The sequence below is a fragment of the Uncinocarpus reesii genome, genomic scaffold, assembly GCF_000003515.1.
Source record: "Uncinocarpus reesii 1704 scaffold_1 genomic scaffold, whole genome shotgun sequence".
NCBI lineage: Eukaryota > Fungi > Ascomycota > Eurotiomycetes > Onygenales > Onygenaceae > Uncinocarpus > Uncinocarpus reesii.
In genome coordinates, this window is record NW_003052500.1 from 2132619 (window position 1) to 2148877 (window position 16259).

General features: G+C 49.0%; 8 protein-coding genes across 8 annotated transcripts; 2 read left to right on the forward strand and 6 right to left on the reverse strand.

Annotated features, from left to right (window-relative positions):
* Positions 1–414: 414 nt before the first annotated feature.
* On the reverse strand, positions 415–1424 carry UREG_00905 (glutamate 5-kinase; the record flags this gene model as incomplete). The annotated part of the gene is made up of 3 exons (XM_002541344.1): positions 415–830; positions 1026–1314; positions 1377–1424. 3 exons carry the CDS (start codon positions 1422–1424, stop codon positions 415–417), a joined length of 753 nt encoding a protein of 250 aa, XP_002541390.1.
* A 2029-nt stretch (positions 1425–3453) lies between these two features.
* Positions 3454–4711, reverse strand: UREG_00906 (serine/threonine-protein kinase Eg2; the record flags this gene model as incomplete). The annotated part of the gene is made up of 3 exons (XM_002541345.1): positions 3454–3582; positions 3635–4561; positions 4616–4711. The coding sequence occupies 3 exons, from the start codon at positions 4709–4711 to the stop codon at positions 3454–3456; spliced, it is 1152 nt and encodes a 383-aa protein (XP_002541391.1).
* Positions 4712–6562: 1851 nt separating this feature from the next.
* UREG_00907 (uncharacterized protein) lies at positions 6563–7511 on the forward strand (the record flags this gene model as incomplete). Its single annotated transcript, XM_002541346.1, has 2 exons — positions 6563–6941; positions 7042–7511. 2 exons carry the CDS (start codon positions 6563–6565, stop codon positions 7509–7511), a joined length of 849 nt encoding a protein of 282 aa, XP_002541392.1.
* Positions 7512–7841: 330 nt separating this feature from the next.
* UREG_00908 (uncharacterized protein) lies at positions 7842–8894 on the reverse strand (the record flags this gene model as incomplete). Its single annotated transcript, XM_002541347.1, has 1 exon — positions 7842–8894. One exon carries the CDS (start codon positions 8892–8894, stop codon positions 7842–7844), a length of 1053 nt encoding a protein of 350 aa, XP_002541393.1.
* A 649-nt stretch (positions 8895–9543) lies between these two features.
* UREG_00909 (uncharacterized protein) lies at positions 9544–10623 on the forward strand (the record flags this gene model as incomplete). The annotated part of the gene is made up of 3 exons (XM_002541348.1): positions 9544–9734; positions 9866–10001; positions 10093–10623. The coding sequence occupies 3 exons, from the start codon at positions 9544–9546 to the stop codon at positions 10621–10623; spliced, it is 858 nt and encodes a 285-aa protein (XP_002541394.1).
* A 319-nt stretch (positions 10624–10942) lies between these two features.
* On the reverse strand, positions 10943–12614 carry UREG_00910 (uncharacterized protein; the record flags this gene model as incomplete). Its single annotated transcript, XM_002541349.1, has 5 exons — positions 10943–10957; positions 10990–11014; positions 11055–11257; positions 11325–12357; positions 12445–12614. The coding sequence occupies 5 exons, from the start codon at positions 12612–12614 to the stop codon at positions 10943–10945; spliced, it is 1446 nt and encodes a 481-aa protein (XP_002541395.1).
* Positions 12615–13004: 390 nt separating this feature from the next.
* On the reverse strand, positions 13005–14564 carry UREG_00911 (uncharacterized protein; the record flags this gene model as incomplete). The annotated part of the gene is made up of 1 exon (XM_002541350.1): positions 13005–14564. The coding sequence occupies one exon, from the start codon at positions 14562–14564 to the stop codon at positions 13005–13007; it is 1560 nt and encodes a 519-aa protein (XP_002541396.1).
* Positions 14565–15081: 517 nt separating this feature from the next.
* Positions 15082–16213, reverse strand: UREG_00912 (uncharacterized protein; the record flags this gene model as incomplete). Its single annotated transcript, XM_002541351.1, has 2 exons — positions 15082–16153; positions 16209–16213. The coding sequence occupies 2 exons, from the start codon at positions 16211–16213 to the stop codon at positions 15082–15084; spliced, it is 1077 nt and encodes a 358-aa protein (XP_002541397.1).
* Between the last annotated feature and the right edge of the window lie 46 nt (positions 16214–16259).

The window sequence follows — 16259 nt, forward strand, 5'->3', positions numbered from 1 at the left end:
GTGCATAACTCTGGGATCGGGGCGTTCTGGTCAAGGATAGATGAGCATGCGGTTTCTGTCAAGATGATTGCCCTTTCGTTTTTGACCTCTGGCACTGGGTTTGGGAGAGCATGAAGCTATGTATCAATCTACAGTTCAGGCCCATAAAAGATTTGGTACAATACTTGAGTTCTCGTCAGTCTCCTTTTTGTTATCAATGCGAAGAGCTCCGTGGTTGTCATGACCTAAAAAAAAAAGAAAACGCCTCTATAACTAAACCCTAAACCTTCGTGAATAGTAACATCTCGTGTTGAATCGCAAAAGCTGGAAAATATGAGTAGTTGAACGGCATAGGTGACCCGATACGCCACTGTTCACGCCGAAGCGGAACGTCAGAAGTACAAAAAAAAAAGAAAAAGAAAACAGAATTTCCCCTTAGATAGCCAGAAGCTTCTCAATCGCCGGGGACTGCGCACCGCTTCGAACCATCATTTCATCCAAGCCCGGCGTGCCAGGTCGGCTTGGTCGATCCATCATGTGGAAAAAAAAAATGTTCTCACGCAAGGCGACATATTCGCTGTCCGCATAGCCCAAAATCGCCTGTATCTGCGTACTCCGCGACCCCTTTATCCGGGCGATTTCCGCGCTGCCATAGTTCACAAGCGCTCGTCCGACTTCCTTTGGTTCTTCGCCATGATGCTGGAAATCTCCGTTGAGGGCGGACGGAGAGCGGCGTTCGACAACTACCAGTCGTACCGCTTCTTGTTGGGAGAAGTGTCCTTTCGATTGCCACAACGCCCGCGGGGAGAAGACTTGCTTTTGTTCAAGATGGCGCAGTAGGCTCCCGTAGTCTATATAGAGCGTTTCCGTGGGGTGTAAAGTCCATGGAAGGATCCAAAACGATCTTGACTGCATCGGGGCTGTGAGGCGCGAAACGGGTGTGTAACGGCGCGGTACGAAATTGAATTTGTCCCGTCGGTTCCCCCTCGATAAGAGACAAGGAACGTTTCTTATCTTCGAGATATTCTACTATCTTGAGATGTTACCGGGGAGGGAGCTGCGAGTGATGACTGTGGTGACGCCTGCGCTTGATGCCAATCGGGCTGCCACAATTTTAGTACTCATGCCTCCCGTGCCCAGTGAAGAACCAGCTGTTGACACGTCCACGTCAAGAGAGGAGATGTCCTCCACAACTTCAATAACCTGGGCATCAGGGTTAGTTCGTGGGTTGGACGTATATAGCCCATCGACATCAGTCATCAGGAACAGATAATCAGCCCCGACCATAGCGGCGGTAATAGCCGAAAGAGTATCGTTGTCGCCAAATTTGATTTCCTAGAAAACAAGTTGCGAGTCAACAAGGGGTCATATGGGGGAACGTTCTGGATATGCCCTACCGAAACAGCAAGCGTATCGTTCTCGTTTACAATGGGGATCACACCCATCTTCAATAATTCAGCGAATGTATTTTGGGCGTTGGTATATTGTGTCCTCTTATCTAGCATTCAGTATTCTGATTCAACCGGGGCTTAGGCCAGAGCTTACGTCCGCAATGTCGTTCCGTGTCAATAATATTTGAGCAATGGGCTGCCGAAGGTGCGCAAACAAACTATCCCACAAGCTCATAAGCTGACATTGTCCAACCGCGGCAAGAGCCTAGCACCGGACTGTTAGTCTCGCCCAACTCGATTTCCCAGTTGGAAGAGAAGGACATGCCTGAACGCGGGGGAGATGCTTGGGTCTTTGGTCAATGTCCATTTTCCGGAGCCCGACTCCAATTGCGCCGGACGAGACGATAATAACTTGGTGACCATCCTTCAATAGTTTTGCCGCTGTTTCGACGATTAGAGTGAGTATTGAAAGGATGGGTTCCCGCGTGTTTTCATCGACAATTGAACTCGTCCCTGATATATGCCATTGGTCTCAGCTGTCGTGTCATTTGCAGACACTCGATACTCTCGACTCACCGAGCTTGATCACAATCGTCAACGGTTTCGTGGTACCCTTCATCTTGTACCTTGTTATGTGGACAGGCTCGCATATCAGCTATCCATGCGCTTTTCACGAAACCCGCCTCCAGGAAATAATCCAGGTAAAATATAAAAGCAGCACACCGCTAAACACCGAATCTGATATCATAGGAGGTTAGATCGGTCGAATCCCGCAGATTCCCCACTGTGGAATTTTGGATTGACAGCTGAATATTCACGCATTCCTTAAGGTTTGTCGAGATATTCTGCCACCTGTCACCGCCGTAAATTATCTCTGCGCAAGACCGTGAAGCACATGCATTGGGAGTTGATCTTTCTGCAAAGTTCAGACAAATCTACTTTATACACCGTTGATTTGCTAGGTAGGCGTTTGGGAGATATATATTTGTATTCAATGGCAGAATCGCAACCGACCAGTTCCAGTTCAAGCTCCTCGAACAACCAAAAGGACAACGGATACATCCCTGGCGACGATGCTTGGACGATATGCCGTAACCTTTGGCGAGGTCTTACGGGAAAGATGACGGCAGAAGGAATGGAGAAGTTTCGTATTGCGACAGACATCAGGAACGAAAAAGCAGATTGCAAACGCTGCGAAGACCAACGAGATTACCTCCTTCAATACAGTAAGGCCTCGCAGCTGCATCGCGTCCTGTTATTTCTCAAGGTCTCCGTTAACTCTCCGCCGTCCGACCTCTAGGTCCTATAATCCGCTTTATCCAAGATAACATCAAACAACTCGGCGGCAATATTTCCAACCACAACATATTCTGTCGACGGTGTAAACACCGGCAAGCCGGCGGCTTCGATCCAGATTACGGAATTCAGATCTGCGCCAATGAGATGCGAAATCAAGGGCATCTGGAAGATACGCTGGCTCATGAAATGATTCACGCATACGACCACATGAGATTCAAAGTCGATTGGGACGATAATTTACGGCACGCTGCATGTGCGGAGGTATAATCCCTGAAACAACATAGGAGTATGACGGATGATATCTAATGGTGACGTTTGCAGATTCGCGCAAGTAATCTAAGCGGTGAATGTCGATGGGCGAGAGAGTTCTTCACTCGGTCGCAATGGAAATTTACACAGCACCACCAAGAATGCGTGCGGCGGAGAGCTATATTATCTGTCCAGGCGAGACCAGCTTGCAAGGATGAGCAGCAAGCAACTCAGGTAGTCAACGAAGTTTGGGATAGTTGTTTTCGAGATACCAGACCGTTTGATGAGATCTATCGGTGACGAACGTCCAAGCTACATAGCAATGACGAATCCTCAATTACTGGCGAAATATTGAATTTGGGAACATAGACTCCATGTAACATGAGATGACTGAAATAACGACAACTTTCGTGCGCTGTACTAACCAACTCGAAACTCCACACGCTAACGATCACGATATGATCCGATAGAAAAGAAGATCCTAACTCCAGGAATGCCTCAATGAAGGTAGAAGGGATACAGAAAGGAGCCACGCTCATGCTTTTCCTTCTTTGCCCATACTCCGTTGTGTTGCTCGTTCTCCCTTGATACAATACTTGACGATCCACGGGTGTTTTTGAACCTCGTCTAGTGGAATCCGCTTAGCAGGATCAAGGACGAGCAACTGGTTTACAGTCAGTTTGATACCCAGAAATAATCCCAAAAACTCCACTTACTCTTTTGATTAAATCTCTTGCCTCTGGGCTTACGAAAGATGGAATGGTCATATCACCTCGAGTAATCCGTCGCCGAGTCAGAAGCGGTGTATCCTCGAAAGGGGCCTCGCCAACGAGGAATTCATAAGTGAGCACACCTAAACTCCATAAGTCTACCTTTTCGTCGTAGTAGTTATCTTGGGTTCCTGGCTTGAGCATTTCAGGTGGCAGGTAGTCGAGAGTACCACACATGGTCTTTCTTCTGTTGTTGGGGGCATGGACGCTCCAACCGAAGTCACTGATCTTGATTTCTCCGTGAATCCCAACAAGGATGTTCTCTGGTTTAATATCACGGTGCATAACGTGTTTTTTATGGAGATATTTCAGTGCAGCCGCCATCTGTGCGATATATTGTGCGGCTTTCCATTCGGGAAAGCGGTTCTCTTTTCGGAGATGCTTGTACAATTCTCCCTTTCCGGCAAACTCAAGTATTAGAAATACTCGTTTAGAGTCATGGAAGTGCCCGAAAAGCCGTAGAATATTGGGGTGTCTGAGGTTGCTCTGGATCTCGATCTCTCGCCGCAATTGCGTTTCGACTCTTCCCTTCACCAACTCGTGCTTGTGAAGGACTTTCAAAGCGCAGACGAATCCAGTAGACCGCTCTCGTGCGAGGTACACTCGTCCAAATTTGCCCTTCCCAAGCGGTTTGCCAATCTCGAACATTCCAAGATGCCATTGCTTTGCGGATGGTTGGTCATAAAGTGGGTGTGAGGGGGTTCCCTCTTCGGCGGATCCAGAGTTATTTTTACGAGGAGAAGCGGCATTCGGGTGTAGCCTCCCTTCATTGTTTTGCAAAGCAAATTTCAAGAGATTTGCGCGGTTGGCATTAAGTGAAGCCTGGCTAGCGCTTGACAATCCAGATATCGAGATGGTCTTTGGCAACGCAGCCTGGAAACTCGTCAGTGTCTTCGTAGATGACCCCAGGGTTCTGTATGGTCATACCTTGGGCTTCTCGTAGTCCCTATGACTACTTGGAGGGAGGTTTTCATCGTTGACGGATAATTGCTCAAATCTCGATTCTAGTGCTTTGGTCGCCATAGTTGAGACGGAATGCAAGGAGAGTGTTCGCAAAGTGCAAATTAGACAGTGAAAGCACAGAACGAGGCTTATGAGGCAAGAAAAGAAGTGAAAATGTTGCAACAGCTAAGGATGGGCAAAGGTAGACGGTTAATATTCATTGAGCGGATACGAAGAAGTTCGTGGGTTCGGGGTGCATTCAATGTTTACCAGCCGGGAGCCCGCTCGTCGCCATAGCAACACCCCCCTTTGTCATCATCCTAGGCCTGTCTTGGCATTCAGTGGGGTGAAGATCGCGATGATGAGGTTCGAGGCCGGCATGGGGAACAAACCCTTTCGCTTTCAAAGTAAACCAATACCTTTCAACTTCGCCTACTTCTATCCCTAGAGACCGTGTCAAAATTGAAAGCCTGTTCATTGTCGCCTCTCAAACTGCAGGGAAGATATCATGGCGGAACACTGTGCAGTCCCGCCGCGCGCTGGCTCAGGCCGCCAGCTTGATACTAAATTCCCTTCTCCCTCCAATTCCAATGCGATTACAAGAAACGGTTTCCAGATAACAACGCGGAAATTGCCTATTCTCAAAGCCGGCCCAATTGACGAGATGACAAACAAGTTAGGAATTGCCCCGCCAGAAATGATATTCGGAGACAACTTAGTATCAATCGAACACCCGCAATCTGGATGGGAAATCAATTTTAACGCTTTCGATGCGCTAGATCGCGTGGATAAGACCGGACAACGTGCACTGAAAGTGGCTTATTCGAGAGAGTGGCAGAAGAGCCGGTGCGCTGTGACCATCTTCAGAATCCTATTCCTTACTAACCCCCTGAACTCAGAGAGCAGACACATGAGGGCATAAGAGAAGTTGTGAAGCCTTTTGACTGGTCTTATACGACAGATTATAAGGGGACTGTATCCTCGAACGGAAACGAGTTTGAAACTTCGACGATACCTCTGCCGATCGACCGCTTAAAAAGGCCCGATCCGATACTTTTCTTTGATGACGTGATTTTATATGAAGACGAGCTGGCCGACAATGGGATCTCTATGTTATCCTGCAAGATAAGAGTAATGCCATCCTGCCTTCTCCTACTCTCCCGATTCTTCATGCGACTGGACAATGTTCTCTTTCGCATTCGAGACACAAGGGTCTTTATAGATTTCGAAACGAAGGAAGTTGTCAGGGAATACCTCTCAAAAGAAGAACAGTATGATACAGTCCGGCAGGTAAGAAAGTTCTCTCAGCTTCGCCCAATAGCATAGTCAACCTAATTTGGTCACAGACATTGGCTGCGACGCGGGAAGATATACCAGCAATGATGCGAGACCCAAATAAATTAACGGAGATACTCCCGTTGGTGGACAGCAGCCTGGAGAGGGTTGTGCTGCCTAGCTAAACTGAGATTATCAAGTACAACATGATTTTGCGGCGTATTTGGCGACTCCATTTCGCTTCCTGTGCAAGGTTTTTCCTCATTCGCAGTACAGAACTTCAATCAACGCGGTGCATCGTTGTAAGATACCATACGGACACTCGCCGGCGAAGGTCAAGGTCCAAGTATACTGAGATAGACGTAGCATTGACCAACTAATTTTCCTTCTTGCCATCACAGCGAAATGATCCCAGCTGATAAGGCAAACAAACAATGCAAACATCGATCCTTGACGTCGAAATCATTTTGATCCCAAGTTTGAAATGATCCTGCGGCGAACAGCTTCAATATTATTACAATCCATCAGTTTGAATCAATTTACTATTATTCTATGGCGTCGCGACCTTTTGTCCGATCACTGTCTCAGTTACCACGAAACCTTCAGGTAAACACCAATCGTTCTACGTGGAGTTGATATGGTGCGCTAATCGCTCTCATGCTCCAGGATGTGAGATTCGTTCCATTTGAATCCCACCTCGAATCTTTGCAAAAGCCCATTGCCCAGCGTCCTTGGTTCTCCGATCGATTATCAAAACCGTCACCGCGCCGTTATGCGTCTACTTCGAACGCCCAGAAACCACCCCCTCTGCAAGATCCCACACCTTTGCCTAAACCGCCTGTAGCAGGGCGTCAAAGAGCCGCCGGTTTACGCTCAACTGAGACTTACGTGGCCTATGGTATCACAAAGAAACTCTTTGAGGCCTGCTCGGCGCAGGCAGATTATAAGATTCCACAAATCTCGGAACGAGGTGCTGAAATCCCCAAGACTGCCAATGGAGAGGATCTCGGTGTAGGGGAGGGTTGGTGGTATGAAGGTACGTCTTCCTTTCTCTGGATGCTAAAAACTAGACGCGGGCCCCAAGATTTTTTTTTTTGAAGCTTGAAAATCCAACACTGACGGAACACATGAGATAGAGCTCGGACTGCTCCCAACATTCTCCTCATGGTCCCAAGTCACGTTTCTACACATGTACCTGATAACCGTTCGCCTACGTGCTCTTCCATCCCCCGAATCGTTTCAGACCTTCTCACGCCACCTATTCGACCACTTCTCAAACAACGCCGAAGATCGTATGGATGTCATGCACGGTATTACGTCCCGTAGCATCCGCGTCAAATACCTCAAAGATTTATTCCTTCAGTGGCGTGGTGTTTTAGCAGCATATGATGAGGGTCTTGTCAAAGGGGATGCCGTCCTTGCAGCGGCAGTGTGGAGAAATTTGTACAAAGGATCGTATACGGATGTGCAGGGTCGCGGAGAGGACATTGACTGGAGTAAGATTGCACAAATTGTGTTGTATATGCGAAAGGTCCTGGGTGAACTGGCGCCGTTAGAGGGAGACGACTATGGCACATGCGGTTGGAGGGGAGAAGGGCATATTTAGAGTGAACCAAAAGAAAGAGATATTGGTTGATATTGAGAGTAAGGGCATTGCAGAGCCGTTCGTTGAGAAACCCACGGAGCAAGAACCTACAAAGACGGACTGAGCATCTACGTCGAATAGGTACGAAGACGTTTAATTAATGTACGATATAGTTTTACATTGCATTAAGTATCCCATCTTGATAAAATTATTTCACTCCAATTCAGTGCTCTTCAAGGAGTCAACCATTGCCAACAAGAAGCCTCCAACCCCTCATTATTAAAAATTAAGACTCTTATCCGCGAGAGAGTCTCTAGTCTGCAAAACCACCGCCGAGATCCCAATAACCCCTCAAGACTCACATAATTTAGGATAGAGAGAAAGCCAACAGGGAGGTTGCTTGATTTTTAGCTGAGACGAGGCCTTATCGTCGAAATGAGCAAGATAAAATGACTCAGCCGGAGATATAGCATTGGAAGAGTCGTCGCAGCAGTGTTCCGTCTCCGTACGCCATTTGCGATCAAACGAATCACGGCAGGGCCCCAAGTTATGCCACGTTGTATTCCTGATTTCATAATACTTTTGGTTTTTCTGTGTATTAACAATGCAGCGCATCTCAGCCAAGCAACTCGAGCATCGAACAAATAGCGTACTCTCGTTCGACCCGGCGAAAGACTCTAAAAGGGATTTCCAGGCGCCGCCAGGGCGCTGCATATGGGTAGAGTCGTAAAGAGATGACACAATAACGGAAGATTTGTTCACTTCAAAGTCTTTTGGCCGAATAAATACAGACACGTCGGCCCTGAGGAGTAGCTTATCATGAGCGCTCCGAGCGGTGAGAGAGAAATACCTAGGCGGGTCCGAGTATTCCTCTTTGTGTTTGAAGTTGAGGCATCTTATTCGGCAGTTGAAATCCATGACAGTGGGTAGGCATCCATGTGGTTCCCCATACCGATGACGGTTCATAATCTCTTTGGCTTTGAGGAATGGCACATGGATATCTAAGCGTTCAAAGCGCACATCACGGACAGTTAAGTCGCCAAATATTTCATTACCGAACGGATGGGGCCGACAGACATATCTCTTCTTGTCCTGCTTATGAAAAATGATGCACTGGGAGCAATAGACATGATTGGGATAATATTGTTCCAGGCGACTCAAGAAAGCCCTGCGCTCGCCCTGATCGATTTGGGATACTAACTTGCGAAAGTCCGGCAAGCCGCCCAATGCCCGCCATACCGCCTGGCTGGTGAGTGCAAAAGCGGCCGCATCCGGAGGCGGAAGAGACTCGAGGAGATAGAGTATCAAGTCTTGGGATAATCGGTAGATTGGGGGCAGGTCTGCGGGCAGTGGAGACGAGGGCTTCGACCTCTTCTTTGAAGGAATCAGAAAGCGAAATCCCATGTTTATATCGAGGCTAGAGACGACAATGAGCAGATATTGAGGAGTTGTCCTTCCGTATAACAACACATTGCAGATGTAGAGCGTTTGACCTAGTTATATAGGTCCAGAAGTGAGTTGGGTTGTGATGTCAACCATTGCAGTCCGAACCATGGGAACAGGGCAGCTCTTCTGCCTGTCCCAGGTATTCAACATCTGGCTTCCGATGTTATCCATCCCAAACGCCGTCGTTCTCCAGAAATCAAAGCTATGGTACGACCCCAACCACCTCATCCTTCTCATGGCTTTGGAAGTCGTCGTCCTATCAGGCTCTGGCTTAGTCATAATAAATGTGGCTCAGTATCTGCCAAGCCCCTAAATACCTAATCTAGTGGCTGGGTCAGGGGTCCCGTAGCTAGTGAGGCGGTCAAGGGCGGCAGTTTGCTGCTTTGGAGCTTGTGGCAGGAACAGCGAGATGGCAGCTTGTTGGCCTCACAGGCGCCGGTGATATATAGGCCATTTTTACCTGGATATCCGTCCAAGTTCCTGTTCTCGAGGCTGACCATATCAATTGACCTACCAATTACCATAATTACGGATATATACGGAGTCCTCATCTCTTGTCGCCAGCTCGAAGCTAGCAAGCTCAAACGGGCCCCCGTCGCTAAAGACCATGGCTGAACCCCGGGTTGAAATTGAGGTCGGAGGCAGCAAAGATGTCGAAATGACAGGCGCAAGCGAGACGCCGGCTCCCCAGTCTCAGCCTGCCGATGATGCGGAACCCGCAGCTGACCCGGCGCCGACGGAAGAAAACGATGCGACAGCGAAATCGCCAGAGAACAGCAAAGAGAACCAATTCTTAGAGTAAGGATTTCTCATTTATAAACCGAGAATGAAGATAAGGCTTTGGTTTACTGGTACTTTCAAATCGATTTGATCCCCAAACCTACAGCCATCGTGTTCGGTTTCAGCGCGCAGCTTCTGACCTAGCCCAGCTACCTGAAATCCCCGATCGTGGAGTTAGTCGTTGGCAAAGGAGAGGAGCAGACAGTCTTAACGGCGCATCAAGCGATTTTGACGTTAAGCCCATATTTTGCTGAAGAAGTATCAAAATTCCCCGAAGATGGACCGGTACGTCAATTTCAGGCGCCAAAACCCCAAGATCCCTCTCGCAAAAATGTTGCCCATGATCCTCCTAACATGTTACACTTTTTTACTGAAGCGTCGCATTTTCCTTGAAGACGAATCCATAGACACTGTCGGATGTTTTCTTCAGTATCAGTACACAGGTGAATACTTTCCGAAACGTCTCGCAGCTCCCTCAGAAGGCCTCGAAACAGATCCAGCGATACCAGAGGTCGATGAGACCGGCCAACAGCTCCTCAAGCACGCCCGTGTATACACCTTGGCCGAGAAGCTCGGTATCAACAAGCTTAAATCGCTTGCCCACGGGAAAATCCATCGCATCCACAGCACCGCCAAGGGTGAAATCGAGTACGCCAAATATGTCTACACTCACACCAAGGCGGACGATACGATCCGCAAACCGGTGGCCGCTTTCTGGGCCACACGGAGCCATGTCTTGCGTCACGAGGCAGAGGCGGATTTCAGGACCTTGTGTCTTCAGTACCCACAGTTCGGTTTCGATGTGCTTAGCCTCGTATTGGATCAAAGGGAGAAGCGCGCTCAAGATCGCGAAACAGCCAGCCCAGCTGTTAAAGGTAGCGCGAGAAAGAGAGCTAGGATGCTCTGAGTGAAACAATAAAGTGTACTCATTATTAACTTTGTGTAATAATATCATGTTGGTGCTAGAGCCTGACTATAGTTGTGTATGGGTGTCCTTTTATCGGCGTCGATACCCTCAAAGTTGACATCAGTCCGCTTTCTTCTCATTCCTTGTGTGTCAGTGATCTGTCCCTCCCTTTCAATTCGAATGTCAACTTACTTCTTGATTGATTGTCCCTTAGCTGGCTCCGATGAACCATTTTTGTTGTTTATTTTCTGTCTAGCCAAGTGATATACCAAGTACCCAAAAGAAAAAGTAGGTTGTGCATCACCAAAACACATCGCGTTTAAATATCGTTTATCTACATATGTGCGAGTTTACATACATACATACACTGACAAGAACAAAGGCAGGTACCCTTGAAGAATTCAGGAGCATCGCCCAACATATGGGCCTACCCTTGTTGTACAATCCTCTCTACCTCCTCAGCGTCTTTGGGCACGGTAGTAAGATTCTGGAAACCGTCTTGAGTGACGACAAGGTTGTCTTCAATACGGACACCTCCGACTTTCCAGTACTTATCAAGTACAGCAGAGTCGATATATTTGCTCAATTCTGGCGACTTGAGGTATGGTTCAATGATGAATCGGCAGAAATATACCTGGGCAGTATTTTAGTATTATGAGACGAAAGAAGGATTGGTTAGGGGCATAGGATTCGTCACATACACCAGGTTCAACGGTCACCACCTCGTTTGGTGACAAAGTTCCCCGAAGGCGCAAATATTTAAACATGGGGTTTGGATCCGCAAAGTTAGGATTCCCACCGACATCGTGGGTATCCATGCCCATATAGTGGCCCAAACCGTGTGGGAAAAACGCAACGCTCACGCCCTTTTGGAAAAGCTCTTCTTCGGAGCCGCGCAAGATGCCCAAGTTCACGAGGCCCTTGATAGCAACTTTGTGAGCAAGCGCATGCACATCATCCCATGCTACGCCTGCCTTGATCATGCCAAAGCACTGCATTTGCATGTCCAGCACGATGTCGTAAATCTGGCGTGCTTCTGGGGAGAATTTTCCAGAGAGAGGAATCGCACGGGTAATATCAGACGCATACATCCGATATTCGCCGCCAGCGTCGATGAGAAGACTGGGTCTCTCTCCTGTGACCGGGTCATCGATATCCATGTTGTTGGTCTGATAATGCAACGTCGCGCCATTGACGCCACGGGCCATGATCGGGCCGTACGACTGCTGTCGGCTGTCATAATACAAGCATGTGCTGCGGAAAATAGCCTCCAGCTCCCTTTCATTCTTGGCCGTCTTGGACGCCTTCATCACTGCAAGATGGGCCTGCGCGGAAATCTCGTTGGCACGCTTAAGAAGCGCAATTTCGTATTCATCCTTGACCTTCCTGCACTGCTCGATTGCCTGGGCTAAAACATCCCAGTTGGTGTCGTCGAACGGGAGGAATGTCGTTTCGGGACAAACACGGTCCGGAATAGCGTAGACTCGCTTCGGTTTGGAGTCTTTATTGGCGCAGCAATGAGCAAGCTGGGCATTAACCTCAGTAGATGGCAGAACCACGTCGACATCGTATACTTTGAGGGCTTCTTCGGCGCTCATCGGCAAACCGGTCCAGATAACTTCATCGGGGTCCGCTGGAGGAATGTAGAGAACGAGCTCATCTTTGTCAATGTTGTAGGTCACGTACGAATCGCTCAGATCGCAGCCGGAGAGGTAGTAAAAGTTACGACGTTGGCTATATCCATGCGATCAGTGAGGTGGTTTTTCGAAGGGAGCCATGCGGGGTCACCAAACAGAACACAATTTCGCGCAAGTAGCTCACCGGAATGGCACGGCCTCGTCGCTGTCTTCTGCCATACGAGTTTTTGTCCCCTCTAGATAGATGACGCCTGATCCGTCCTGGCCGGCCGCCTTGAGGGCTTCTGCAACGCGTCTGGCATGTTGTTTGGCGGGGTACTTGCCAGCAAGAATCTTATCGACGGCGGGGTCCATGGCGGGCAATTGAAAGGGGCTCTTTGCTGCGTGCTTTCGTGCAGGGTCAGAGATGAACGAGTTCAGTGTTCGCCTGCCAATTGTTTTGAGGGACGACGGAATTATAAGTAAGTGAATGCTCCTAATGCCCCTCATCAAAGGCGGTGTTTGTCATTGATGGCTAACCGTGGTTAATGTCGGATAACGATTTGCACTGCGAGACTCGGGAATGCATCCGCGGATATTTATCAGGGGCCTTATGATTATTGAATCCGAGAAAATAAAATGCATCGAAATACTCCGGACTCCGTACTCCGTACAAAAGTCGAATCATCCCTACAGTGAGGGGTCAAATTCCCCGAACGCACCCCAGCGCCTTGAATCAATCCTCCGTTTTGATATATACACAAATCATCTGTATGAACTGCCCTGTTCAACTACAACATCTTCGAAATCAATGGACCACTGGTCAACCTCAGCAAATTTCGCAGACTGACGCACAAGTTCCTCACTGACAAAACGCCCGCCTTCTGTACCTGCGTCTTCGACGTCTCCCTCGGGGACACTCAGAGCATCAGCCTCCGCGTTCGCCGGTCGTTGGCGCGAATACGTGACTCGCGCTCCGTCTCTAGAGGGCTTTGATGGCTTGCGCTCATTAGAGTCCGTAGATTTCTCCTTGGCTCCAGGTCGTTTACCGCGTTTGGGCAACCTGTTCAATGCGGTTTTATTTTCTTTTAGTTTCTTGGTAGACGCTTTGCGCCCTGGCCGGATTGGCAAGTAGCTTAATTCGTCTTCATCCGGCGCAAGTTCGGGCGATGGACTTCGCGCTGAAGAACCATCGTTGTCGTCAAACACGTCAAATTCACCATTTCCATTCAGGCGCCGCCTTCGTCGTCGCCGTTGCGGTAGAAGATTCGCTTGTAAAGCGGCCGTAGAGACAAGTAGTTTTGCTTCGGAATCTGGTTTGCCCTTTTTCTTTCGACTTTTTGCGTGTGACCTCGGTCGCTCGGGCGATTTGTTGGGAGACGTGGTCGGGCTACTCAATGGCGGTGCTAATGTTTGGCTCCAAGCCTCTGGCGACATCTCGCGTGTAGGTCGTCCCATTGGAGGCAGCAGGTCATCATCATCTTCTGATGGGCTGTGTTCAGTCTCTTCAACCACCTCAACACCAATTTCGTGGTTAGGAATCGACTCCATTTCCGGAGACGGCTCGCGTCGTGCAAGACGGTTGCTGGGCGGCGGAACCAGCACCATTATCTTCCTTTTCTTGATATTTACCGGCGACCCCGACGCCGTAACTAAACTCACATCTCCCCTCGTTGGCGACCCGGGAATCCGTCCAACATCGTCAACACAAGTACCAGAACCATCACCACCACCTAAAATCACCTCCCCCCTTGATATCGTCTTCCTCTTCCCCAGATGCAACGGCGTCGACTCATCCTCGGGCTCAAAGCTTCCTAAAAAGTCCTCATCGTCACCAAAATCCGACGATTCGTCATCCGCCATCAATTGTAAGATACTGTGCTGTCTGGGCCTCGGCCGAAACGCACTCAACATCGAGCTCTCAAACGCAGGTGTCCCCACGCCCATCTTTTGCAGCAACGAGCTAGCATCTCCGCGCTTGGGTCCGACCGAGAAACGTCCTCTGCCAGCATGGCCCCCGGCCACGGCTGAGGCTGCTGACCCATAATCCGATTGTGCTTGCTTTGTGACTGGCGTCTGATTTGGTCTTCTGGTTCTGGCGGAACTCTGTCGCTCTGGAATAGGCCGATTCGACCGGGCAGGCGTTGCTTGTGTGATTTTGTCGTACTTGGATGTCTCCTGTACGGTCCCTCGCCGCTTATTCCTCCGCCCGTTATTCGAAATACTTGAGTTGCGCTCATCCTCGTTGCTAGTGGCGGCCGGTGGCGCGTTGGGGAGCGCGTTTTGACGCGGCGCGCGACCTTTTTTCGCGGGTGGTCGGGGCATTACAGCACTGGCTGTCTCAGAGATCGATAAAAAAAATGTATACTCCACAATGTATTCCACAGTAGATGGCGATTCGAATTGCAAAGTGACTTGTAAAGGGAGCGGAACCTGGAGGGAGCCCCTTTGATCTGGTGTCATGATGCCAAGCCGCACTGGTTTGTTGTGGTTGAACCAAAAGCAGTTTAGCTTGTCTTTGAGGCAGCAACGGATGACTAACAGCCTTGGCACCAAAAGCGCACTCCATCTCAACACAAAATCCTCGATGAACAAACTGCTATTATTATACACATTGGAATTGGACGGAGTAACTATTCCTTTTAATTCTACAGAGGTTGTCATGATTTAACCATCGTTACTATCCTTCCTGAACAATGAAACGGTGCCGAATAGGCTAAGCAACGACCCCTTACCACAAGTACGAGCACTCATGGCCGCCATGGGAGGCCCTGCCAGCGGAAAGCAAGATGCTGGGGCACGGATTTGTTGTTGCATCGGCCATTTTCGATATCAAGATTCGTCAGATCATCCTAACATCATGCTCAGTACGACCTAGTTCCAGCATGATCAAATGGGCTAAACTTACTGGATATCGAAAGATCATGTACTGTTCCCGGTTGAGTGGCTTGAAATATTTGGTAGTGTAGGGCCATCGAAAGGAGCTATCTGTGGCTGAGACATTGCGCACGAACACGCACTTGATCTGGTCCGGGTATTTGAGTGCCAGTAGCGGGTAATTCTTCATTATATCGTGGTTGCTATTATCCCCGATGAGAACAAATTTCCGTTTCGGGTAACTTTGGAGCACCAATTCAAGCAGCCCACTGCGAACCGACCAGCTTGAGCGGAATTTTTTGAAATTCACCGCTCGTAAGTCGAAACTTCCATGGGGATATTTGTCGTAGATAAAATCCATGTAGCTCTGGGCCATTTGGTCTGGCGCAGTGGTCAAGTAGTGAAAATGGGCATTTGGTAGCGATTTGGACCAGTTTCCGAAGATTTGGGGCATGTTCATCCAGGGATAGAACGGTCGCGTCAATAAGTTTCTAAATCCTTGACTGATGTGGTAAATTGTTGATACACGAAGCACATCGTCAATGTCGCTGACAATGGTAATACCTGAAGGTGGAACGAGGTAAGACATGGGAATTCCAACATCCGACGTCGCGTTGCTGTGGAGGTGCACGATTTGTACATTGTCTAGCGAATTTCCGGGGCGGATGTGGTCGTCTAGTAACCCGCCTATATTCGTGAAAAAATCATAATCCCCTACAAAATCCGTGAGATTCGGGGCGATCACCTGGTTTTTGACGGGAGGCCAAATTCGACTGCCTCTGCCGGGCACGGCTCGGTGCAAGCCGCCTTTGGGCAAGAGGCGCCAAGATAACCGCATGTTCGGCTTCAGCAGGACAAATAACCCACGAGCCATTTGCATGGCATGCCAGTACTGGTCCTCCTTCAAAGTCCACGCAGGGAACCCCAGCAGTGTGCTAAGATAGTTTTCGATAGTCTTGTTTGAGATGGCTGGTTGTGTGAAAAGGTAGCCACGGAATCGGAGATACCACGAATGATCGGTCCAATTCGCGTATTGCCTAGTGCAGTGGTTAGAGGCGCAGCTAGTGATGATTTGGAGGGGTGCACACTCACGGCATATTCATAACGTGTAATGTATCCCCTGATATATCGACTTCTGAAGGA